This window comes from Castanea sativa, chromosome 12 (assembly GCF_040712315.1).
Source record: "Castanea sativa cultivar Marrone di Chiusa Pesio chromosome 12, ASM4071231v1".
Taxonomy (NCBI): domain Eukaryota; kingdom Viridiplantae; phylum Streptophyta; class Magnoliopsida; order Fagales; family Fagaceae; genus Castanea; species Castanea sativa.
The window spans coordinates 21,569,537-21,581,049 of NC_134024.1; the positions used below are offsets into that span (position 1 = coordinate 21,569,537).

Here is an 11,513-nt window from a genome sequence, read left to right on the forward strand (position 1 = left end):
TTCTAATGAAGGTAGACGAATATCTTATACGGAAAAAAGTTAAACCAAAAGAAAAGTTTCATTGTTTCAAATTTAAGATTTTATTTTACTTAAAACAAGAGGAATAAAAAAAAGTTCTAATTAAAAAGTTATACCAAATTAAATGACAACATCTTTGTAATAACATGTATCTTGCATGCAAGGATCATTCCCTCTCATTTATTTTTATTTTAACATACAAAACATTAGAATAGAATTGGGATCACAAAATCAAGGAATAATCCAAATGAAAATATCGCGAACAAGAACAACGCACAAAGAGTTACTTTGCTGAGATAGTTTTTCCATAACAAAGAATTGGGCACAAGATATCTATTCGTACAAAGAATTGGGCACAAGATATCTATTCGTAAGTTAAGATGCTGAGATAGTTTTTCCATAACAACAGATTCTTTGTCCAAAGAGAGAGAGAGATACCATGTTGCTTTGCTCAGATTTGGTGGCTAGAGTTTGAGGTGTTGTCGTGTTGCCTGCCTCTACTGGGTCTCATTGCTTTGCTTCATAAGTCATGCCTTACTACCTTAGTTGGTCAGCCCTCCTCACAAGTAGCAAGTGCCTTTGCTCAGTCTTTTATTATTATTTAATTAATTTATTTATTTTGATGGAATGGTTTTGAGAATTTTTGTGTAAGATTAATCTGGTTTTGGTTAAATTTTTAAAGGCTCGGGTCTAATTGGTTGAATGACTGGGCTAAATTTTCATGAGCTTTTCTCTTAGTGATTTTATGGTTGGGTCAATCTTTTTTGGGCTTGTCATTTGTTTTTTAAGGGCATTTTGCTTCTTTTTTATTTTTTATTTTTTTTTAAGATGGTCAACGATGTTAGGGGGCCATGTGTAAATTTATGGGACAAACTTACCAAAATTAATTACCTTTATATATATACTAGTATTTTTTTTTTCTTTTTTTCTTTTTGGGGGTGGGAAGAGGCAAGGAAAGCCCTCTAAGGCCAAAGAATGGCTTTGTCCCTTACTCTAATAACTAGCCACCAGATCTAAGTAGAGAGACACGGTATTAATTTCTCTCTCTTATATAATGTGATTGAGAAATCAACTTTTTAGATTTAAGTGAAGTTGAGCAACAAATACGACTCGTTAAGCCTTATATGTAATGTTCCTATTCATTTATTCTTGTTTAGCACTAGAGAACTCTTATTTATTTTTCCTCTCTATGGTAGAGTAATTGGATGAGCATTAAAGAAAGCGGTCACAAAAGCTTTAGTGAAAGTTTAAATTCATATCATGTTTGGGAATGATTTTAGGCTAAGTTGTATCCTACTATTTAAAAAATCTCGTCTTCGTCTTAAAAAGAAATGTAATTCCTTATAGATCACAAAGCCAAATAAAAATAATAATTCCTATTTTTTGTTTGGGAAAAAAAGAAGAAAAAAAGAGAGGCACATTTGCCATGCATAACCGAGGGGCTAGCTAACCAAATTTATTCTTAAATAAGGTTTTTTGTTTGGAAAAATTAAATAAGGATTGATGACCTATTCTTCAGCGAAACAAGAGATTTGTTATGATATATTGGTATTATTTCATTCATTTATTGCATTCATTACAATCTCTGTTTTAAATATTGTTAAAAGAAGCAAATTTTGATGGTTATTAAAATTTCCAGTTTATAGTGGCACATTCGATGCCATCTACAGACGGAGAATTCTCTTCTTTTTATTTATTTTTTCCTTCTGTTAGGTCAAATTAATGGTGCAATCAAGTAATCATTAGGCTGGAAATGGAAAGTTCGGTTTAATTGTGTATATAAAAGTCTTTAGTATAGCCAATACTATTTCATCTCTCTAAATTCAATGGCAAGCGGTGTCAAATTTCATCCATGCTTCCTTCTCTCATATTACCTTATAGGCCTTTTGGTTACAGCTCATAATGTCCCCCAAGCACAATTAATACCATACTTCGGTTAGCATCTAATGAAGGCCTCACTTGGCACTCCACCAGTAGACATCTACGGCATGATTGATACAGCGAGTAACATTGTGTGGGCACAATGTGTACCTTGTGATGTCTGCTTCAATAAGATTCACCCCGGGTTTGATCCTAAAAAGTCCTACACATACAGTGAAATTTCTTGTCATTCAGAAAAATGTCACGAATGGTATGATGTCCATTGTTCTCCTCAAAATAGTTGCAATTACGTCAGTCGATATGCAAGTGGTTATCCAATGGTGTTTTGGCCAAAGAAAAAGTCACCATCTCTTCTACCTCCAGGCAAGCAGTTTCCTTTGATATTGCTTTTGGATGTGCACACAACGTTACTTTCAGTCACAGTAATCATACAACGAGACTCATTGCATTAGGACCAGAGCCTTTGTCCTTTCCTTCTCAAATTGGTAGCAAGAGGTTTTCTTATTGCTTGTTGCCATATGCTATTGAATATACTTATCCTAATATTGCAAGCAAGATAAGTTTTGGCAATGGCAGTGAAGTTGTGGGTGATGGTGTGGTTTCAACACCAATGTTTATAGCTGGAGGAACATATAATGTGACACTAGAAGGAATTAGTGTTGGAGACACATATGTGCCCTTTAACTCTTCAGGTAAGGTTTCTAAGGGCAACATTTGTATTGATTCAGGATCCACACTATTCGCTTTGCCACCAGATTTTTATAATCGCTTAGTGGTGGAAGTGAAGAAGCGGATTTCAATTGAACCCATGAAAAATGACACTCTTTTGGGAAACCGGCTTTGCTATAGAACTAAAATTACTAATGATAATGGACCAATATTGACTGTCCATTTTGAAGGTGCAGATGTGGAGTTAAAGCCTTTACAAACTTTCACTCAACCGGTTAAAGGATATGATATTTACTGCTTTGCAATTATAAATCATGCAAAAACTGAATTGGCATATTTGGGTGACCAAGGATTATATGGCAACTATGTTCAAGCTAATTTTTTGATTGGGTTTGACTTGGAAACAAGGATGGTCTCCTTCAAGCCAACTGATTGCACCAAATTGTAGAGTTTGGCACTTTCATGTAACCTATACGATCAATGAAAGATATATACCTACTCATGCATTAATCTATGTAATATGTTTCTAAAAGTGGACCAAATTGTATCTCCTCTCCAGATATACAGGGGGTGGAGGTTGAGATCAGCAGTTTGGTCCTCTATGGTCCATGAATTCTATTTTCCTATTAAATGAATTTGAAAAAGAAATGTTGAAATTTATTGTGGGGCATGTGTGATCCAAGGTTCAAAGATTTCATTTCTTCTTATGTCCTATAAAATAGTAAAAAGAAGTTTGTATATATATCTTCTATATTTCTTCTTTTGCTTACAGCGTCAAGGGTGAATGCGTCAAGATTACTCAACTTATTGGTTCTGTTAGATGGTGTTAGTTGTACTGGCCATAGGTGAGTTCAAAGGGCTCTTCTTTAGTGAGATACACTACGACTACGTTATCATAAAAAATAAAAATAAAAACTTTTATTTTTCAAAATAAAATTATTTCCACTATAAAAAAACAAACACAAAATTTTGTATTTCTAGAGGAAATTGTAAAACGTCTTTTGAGTTCACCTCTCTTTTATATTATCTAGGGCTGGAGATTCTTTTCTTTTTACAATTTCAAGAATACAAAAACCGCTTGCTAATGATGGAAATAGAGTTGAGCCCAATGAATAGAATTGAGCACAAGCTGAATGCCTTGAATGTTTACACGTGTACTTAAACTGATCACAAGCTATCCCCTGTTGTTTATTCTGCCTCAAGTGGCATACATTTCTTGCTAAGAGCCTAACATTCATCTTTCTGTCTTTCCATTATTAGTTCAGTTTCAATGAGTTATTTTGGATGGATTTTGGACAAGATAGAGAGAGAAAGTAGGGCTGCAAATGAGACGAGCCGCGTCGAGATTTAAAAGTTTTGGCTTGTTCTTATATTTTTTTTTTTTCAAACACGAGCCAACCTCGAGCTCGACACCAAAAAAGATTTTATGTTCAAGCTTAGCTCATTATCTTGTTAAGAAAGCTTGAGCTTGTTTAAGAGGTACTTGATTAACTTATTCTTTTGCTATATATTGTGAAACCATGACTGAAATGTTTTCTTTCTTTACAATGTTATGATTTTTTACTACAAATAGACTGTTTATACCATCAATAAACTAAAAATAATAATTAATATCACATGAACCTATTAACAAACTTATACAATCCAATTTCAAGTCTATATAAATATATTTTTAGACAAGTATACATATGAAAATATAATATTATATATAGTTAAATCGAGCCCTCATGTTCATGATTTTGTTCACGAGTACATCATTATGTTTGAGGTTGACTCGTTTAATAATGGAGCCTAATCTTAAGGCTTGAACTTGACTTGTTTTCTAAACAAACGAACATAAACAAGTTATTTATCAAGCTGAGGGGTTGGGGGGAAGAAGCTGAGGGGGAGAATTAAAATTTCAGCTGTGGGGACAATATTCCAAGTTCATTATCTTAATTTTTACATATAAAAAGAAAAAATATTTAGCGGTTGGCTAAGATGACAAGGGAGAGGAAAGAAAATGGCATGGCTAGGTGTTTTCCACTTGGGCTTGCAAAATTTCATCCATCAAATTTGAAGAGAAACATGGTGACAGAAACCTCAATTACAGTTATGCTCCTTTATACCTGTTCCTAACATTATAGAAGAAAATGGTGAGAGAAAATGGTGTGTCCAGTTCAGTGGGCACAATGTACCCATCCTCGTTCGAACCTTTCTAAAACTTGCTTCTTTACCTTCACAACCATTATGGAAGTTGTAAGTGTTGCTAAAGTTTCTGGAGGTGACGGTGTGGTGTGCTTCCTATTGTCTACTATAAAACAGGGACACTAAATAGAATTGGGAGAATTTCATTGATTGAGAAAAATGAATTACAATGAAATAAATAGAATTAATAAAAATCTAAATGATCCACTATTTATATACAAAGAAAACTACTAGCTGTACAATTGGCGCCAAAACCATTATTTGAACTTTCTAGAAGCTGTACACATGGCTAGCCTAAGTAACTAACTCCTGGATTTGTGGAATTAACTTCCTCAACGATCCTGGAGGAGGAACTTATGATGTGGCATGGACTCAAGCAATTCCAAGACTGCTGAGCTAATCATGTCCTTTGATGCAAGCTTCGTAGCTTGAGCAGTGCACACCTCATCAGCAAATGCTGCATTGCTTGTTGCCATCGTGGCCTGTCTAATGCACTGAGCATTGGCAACTACTGCACTGCCTGCTACTCTTGTGGCTGGGCTAGTGCATCCCTCATCAACACCTGCTGCACCACTAGCTAGCTGCGTGGATTGAGGCATGCAACACTTCTTTGCACTCTTAACACTCCCCCTTAAGAGCACAACTCTTGCCTTTTGATCTTCTACACCAGTATGAGAATATTCCACTTTAGAAGCAAAAATATTAATAACACCTAGCCTTTTGATCAACCTTAAGAAACTTTACACTCCCAAGGCCTTGGTAAATACATCTTGTAGAGTTTGTTTAGACCACTTAAACCACAATTGGATTAACCTAGTTAACAAGCCAAGTTATTACTTAGTCCAAATTCCAGATCTAGGTTAACATAATCATAAAATCATATCAATGTAAAATGCGGAGAATTGGATTTGCGGAGAACTGACACGACCAAGTGCAAGCTCCGAGACCACGGACTCCTTCTTTCTTGGATTCTCCAGCAAGCACAAGCACTCCTGCTTGTGTATCTTTAAACTGTTATGGCAGCAACTGAATGATCATCAAGTTCTTGAAGAAATCTCCTTCTTGATAATCCCAAACTTGTGTGAAGGCAAGCACCTCTCAGATCTCACAAGAGATTCACACAAACAGTAATATGAGCAACAAAGACTCTAGAGAACTTTGGGTATAAAACCCTAGATACAAAAAAGAGGCACTCTCTTCTCTCTCTTAGAAGCCTTTAAAAACGTGCTTAGGGTTTCCTTTATATAGTTAGAGAAGTAGATCTGAAACCCTAATCCTTAATGGGCTTGAACTGTGTTTGGGCCGACTTAAAATTCTGCAGAAAATTCCTGATACACGATTCTCGATCGATCGAGTCTATTCTTCGATCGATTGAGCTGTGCAGAAGTAGAACAGTAATTTCCTGCAACTACTCGATTCCAAACTTACATTAAACCAAACTTTGAGCAAGTCTAAACCTAGACTAAATGTTTTGATCATGGTTTGCCAACACAATATACATTGAAGTTCTAATACATTAGTCCCTAAGGTCTTAGAACCTAACACATCTGCCAATTGATTTTTAGTTGAAACATAGAAGGTTTTAAGTGTACCATCGAGGATCCTATTCCTCACAGTATGGCAGTGATCTCTCATGAAACACTGGATTTGCTACTATATGAATTGATGCTTGGTTGTCACAATACATCAGCACAGGCTTATCATGTTTGACATGCAAATCTTGTAGCAAATGCAAAATCCAAGTCAATTCATAGGTGGTTGTGGCCATGGCCTTATATTTAGCTTCTGCACTGGACCTAGATACTATGCTTTGTTTCTTAGACCTCCAAGACACTAAGGCATCACCAAGAAACACACAATAGCCTGTTAGAGACTTTCTTGTGTCAGGGCACCCTGCCTAATCAGCATCACAATATGCCTTTAGATGCAGATCAAATTTAGTGGCGAAGAAAACTCCTTGACCAGGTATTCCTTTTATGTACTGAAGTATTCTAGAGGCTGCTTTCATATGTGGTGCTCTAGGCTGTGCCAAGAATTGGCTAAGCCTATGCACTGCATATGTGATATCTGGCCTGCTCAAAGTCAAGTACATAAGCTTCCCAATAAGCCTTTTGTACTGTCCTGGATTGGAAAGTAAGTCCCCACTGCCTTTAGATAGCTTCAATTGCTGTTCCATTGGGCTTTGGACTGGTTTACATCTTGTCATACCAGTTTCCTCAAGGACTTCTAAAGCATACTTCCTCTGGCTTAAATTGATCTCATTCTTGTTTCTTGCAATTTCTAAACCCAACAAATACTTGAGTGATCCCAAATCCTTAATGCCAAACTTCTGATCTAAAACAGACTTGAAAGAAGCAACACAAGCAAGATCATTGCCAGTGATTACTATATCATCAACATATACAAGTAGAGTAGTAAACAAAGACCCTTAGCTATGCACAAATAGGGAATGATCAGCTTGAGATTGAACAAAACCAAGCTCCTTTATTGTTGCTGACAGCTTTGTGTACCACTGCCTTGAAGCTTGTCTGAAACCATAAAGAGGCTTAACCAATTTACACACCTTAGGAGTAGTAGAAGAGGCTGACACACACTCCCCCTTACTGTGAAAACCAGGTGGCAATGTCATATAGACCTCTTCATCCAAATCCCCATGTAAAAAGGCATTATTGATGTCCAATTGGTGTAAAGGCCACTACTTGGCAGCAACAAGAGCAATCAAGACCCTCACTGAAACTATTTTAGCAATAGGAGAGAAGGTTTCAAGGAAATCAAGCCCTTCCCTCTAAGTATACCCCTTAGCAACCAGCCTGGCTTTGAATCTCTCAACACTACCATCAGGGTTAAGCTTGACTTTATAAACCCACTTGCAGCCAATGGGGGACTTACCAGGATGCTAGGCAAGGTAGTCACATCCTAAGTGTGATTCAGTTCAAAGGCTTGAATTTCTTTGTCCATGGTAACCCTCCAAAGTGGGTCTTAAACAGCTTGAGAAAAAGTGGCAAGTTCTTTGGGACTAGAACTAACAGCTAGCAAATAGGAATAATAGCATGGCTCTAAATGAGAATAGGTAAGACATTGACCAAGATCATAAGGAGCACCAGCTGCAATAGTAGTACAAGCATAGTCCTGCAAATAATCAGGAGGTCTGATATCTCTAGTGGACTTTCTTAGAGGCACTGGAGGCACTGAAGCAACTGGTGGAGATGAAGAAGGCACCTGATCAGAATGAGACACCTGTATAGGACTAGAAGAAGAAATAGGACGAGAAGGTAAAACAGGTGGAACAAACTGAAGAGAAGAAGGAGTATCAGCAATATCCAAGGAAGATGGATCAGAAATGCTAACAAAAGTAACAAAATTATCAATACCAGCTGAGCGGGGAGCTTCAACAGTAGAAGGAAGGAAAGGATCTGCAATATGAGATGAAACAGAAGCAAAAGGGAAAGAATGTTGATGGAAAACCACATCCCTAGATAGAAACACCCTATTGGTAGACAAATCAAGAACCTTATATCCTTTAACCCCAAAAGGATATCCCAAGAAAACACACTTGACAACTCTAGGGGCAAATTTAAACCTATGATTAGAAAGGGTGGAAGCAAAACATAAGCAACCAAACACTTTTAAATGTGCAAAGCTAGGTGGATGTCTAAAAAACACTTCAAAAGGAATCTAATTTGACAAAGCAGATGAGGGAATTCTGTTGATTAAATAGACAACAGCTAGTATAGCATGACCCCACAAACGCAAAGGTAAATGGGATTGAAACATGAGAGCTCTTGCCACATTTAAGATGTGTTGGTGCTTCCTCTCAACAATAGCATTTTGTTGAGAGGTTTCTACACAGCTTAAATGATGCAAGATGCCTTTTTTAGCAAAAAAATCTTTCATGATGAACTCAGTCCCATTGTCAGACCTTAAGGTTTTAATTTTCTTGGAAAATTGAGTTTCCACCATAGTGCAAAATTGTTCCAAAATAGATTGTGTTTGAGACTTATGCTTTAACAAATAAACCTAAGTGCATCTAGAATAGTCATCAATAATGGTTAAAAAATACTTGCAATGATCAATAGTAGAGACTGAGAAAGGTCCCCACAAATCACAATGAATCAGCTCAAAACAAGATTTAGACAAATGAGAGCTTTTATTAAAGGGTAAACGTTTTGTTTTGCAAGTGGACAAATGTCACAATTAAAGTTTTCAACAAGAATGAAACTAGGTACATCACTTGGTTTTATTGAAGCCAATTAGGCATTGGAAAAGTGACCCAATTTGGAGTGCCAGATGTGAACTTGTGAACTATGGACAGAAGTAGCAATGACAGGTGTAGAAATGCAACCCTTGTCTAGTAATTAGAGTCCATTGCTTTCTCTACCCAGACCAAGTGTGCTCCAATGAGCAAGGTCCTGGATAAAGCATAAATTTCCAAAGAAAATAAGGCAACAAGCAGTGGACTTAACTAATTGACTGATAGAAATAAGATTGAAACTAAATGATAGAACACAAAGAACATTGTGAAGTATAAGGTGTTCTGATATTTTCACAATGCCAACATGAGTAACAAAAGCAACTTCTCCATTAGGTAAATTGACAAAAGTGTTTAGAGTAGCAGTGATAGTGGTGAAACATGCAATGGAATGCACCATATGATCTGTAGCCCCTGTGTCAATGACCCAAGCAGAGGCATGAAAGACTTCTCTATTAACTACTTTGGCAGAAAAAGAATGCTTCAAGGAAGGAGTGAAATGAAGCAATGAATTGATACCTGACATGGTGTCAACAAAAGTAGAATGAGCACTGTCTGAAGATGTCATAGTTGTGGAAGGCACACCAGTTGCAACAGGTACAGCAGTAGCTCCAGATAGCATGCTAGAGACAACAACACTTGTACTAACACTTGCAACATGGTGATTAGCACCATGATCATTTTCAGAATTGAAAAGGCCAAGCAATTGCTTACACTATGCCTAAGAAATAGGACACTAAGCAGGTGCATTAGAAGAAACTTCAACAGCTTGACCTTGAGGATATGAAACCTGGTTGGCATTGGAATTAGGCTTGCCTTTGTGCTTGTAACTTGGTGGATACCCATGGAGCTTGTAACACTTGTCCACAGTGTGTCCAAGCATGTTACAATGAGTGCACAAGGGTCTCTCCTTCTTAGGACCACCTTTATTACCTGAATTCCCCTTAGTATTGGCATACATTACCACTGCATCAAGCCTAGGTGTGAAGGCAGAGCCATGACCAATACCTTTGTGAGATTCTTCTTGGAGAACCAGAGCATACACCTTGCTCATTTAAGGAAATGGCTTAAGGATGAGAATATGACTCCTCACTGTCTCAAAACTCTCATTGAGCCCCATTAGGAACCTCATCACATAAGATTTCTCATGTGCAATGCTCAGAATTTCATTGCTCCACAAGTACAGACTAGTAAAGGTTCATAATGAATAAATTGATCCCAAAACTTCTTGAATTTAGAGTAATATGCTGTCACTGATAATTGGCCCGGAGTTATCTGTGAAATTTCTTGTTGAAGATTATAAATCTTTGGTCTATTTCCTTGTGAAAACACACGTTGCAACTCAAGCCACATCTCCCTCGTAGTCTCATAGTACATAATGCTGCTTGAAACATCAACATGCATGGAGTTGATCAACCAAGACAGCACCATTGTATTACAACTTTCCCAATCTTCATACAAAGGAGAATCAATTTCAGGTTTAGCAATCTTGCCATTCACAAATCCTATCTTCTTCTTGGCAGTTAATGCTAGAACCATAGCCCTAGACCAAGATTGATAGTTATTCATTCCCAGCAATGGTTGAGTGACCAAGATATTTCCTGGATTATCACTTGCACTAAGGAAAAATTGATTGGGAGAGTGAGACTTTGTGTTGGATTGAGGAACATGTTGTGTGGATTGGTTAGGCGTAGGATCAGAATCACTTCCTTCAACAGAAGCCATTGATGCTTCTCACGAGCTTGAATGGAACTTCTAATGAAATTGGAAATGAAGAAAAAAAAAAAGAAATCCTTCAAGATTCAATATCAACAAGATGAATTGAAACTCTGCAAATCAGAATTCAAGAAATTTCTTGAAGTAATCTCTGTTTGGTAAGCAAGAAAATGTTGTATCGAAACACGAAACTAGCACACGCTAGGGCTCTGATACCATGTAAAACAGGGACACTAAATAGAATTGGGAGAATTTCATTGATTGAGAAAAATGAATTACAATGAAATGAACAGAATTAATAAAAATCTAAATGATCCCCTGTTTATATACAAAGAAAACAACTAGCTGTACAATTGGCGCCAAAACCATTATTTGAACTTTCCAGAAGCTGTACACGTGGCTAGCCTAAATAACTAACTCCTGGATTTGTGGAATTAACTGCCTCAACGATCCTGGAGGAAGAACTCATGATGTGGCATGGACTCAAGCAATTCCAAGACTGCTGAGCTAATCACGTCCTTTGATGCAAGCTTCGTGCCCTGAGCAGTGCACACCCCATCAGCAAATGCTGCTCTTGTGGCCTGTCTAATGCACTGAGCATTAGCAACTGCTGCACTGCCTGCTGCCCTTGTGGCTGGGCTAGTGCATCCCTCATCAATACCTGCTGCACCACTAGCTAGCTGTGTGGCTTGAGGCATGCAACACTTCTTTGCACTCTTAACATCTACATTGAGCCATCCCCTTATTCAAAGGGGGACATCAACTAGTGGTTTGTCGACTGTTCAACTGATGC

The 11,513-nt window shown here is 37.3% G+C and overlaps 1 protein-coding gene and 1 pseudogene across 1 annotated transcript; one reads left to right on the plus strand and one right to left on the minus strand.

Annotated features, from left to right (window-relative positions):
- The first annotated feature begins 1,844 nt into the window (after positions 1 to 1,844).
- Positions 1,845 to 3,016, plus strand: LOC142619306 (aspartic proteinase CDR1-like; annotated as a pseudogene).
- A 6,724-nt stretch (positions 3,017 to 9,740) lies between these two features.
- Positions 9,741 to 10,729, minus strand: LOC142620354 (uncharacterized). The gene is made up of 2 exons (XM_075793735.1): positions 10,193 to 10,729; positions 9,741 to 10,049 (listed from the first exon to the last, which is right to left on the minus strand). Exons 1-2 carry the CDS (start codon positions 10,727 to 10,729, stop codon positions 9,741 to 9,743), a joined length of 846 nt encoding a protein of 281 aa, XP_075649850.1.
- Positions 10,730 to 11,513: the final 784 nt, after the last annotated feature.

Excerpts from the sequence above, each read along its gene's own strand:
- LOC142620354 (XM_075793735.1), bottom strand. The coding sequence starts at position 10,729 with ATGGCTTCTGTTGAAGGAAGTGATTCTGATCCTACGCCTAACCAATCC. Across the intron at positions 10,050-10,192 it reads TTCATTATGAACCTTTACTA|GTGTATGCTCTGGTTCTCCA; the intron begins GTCTGTACTTGT and ends TAAATGAGCAAG.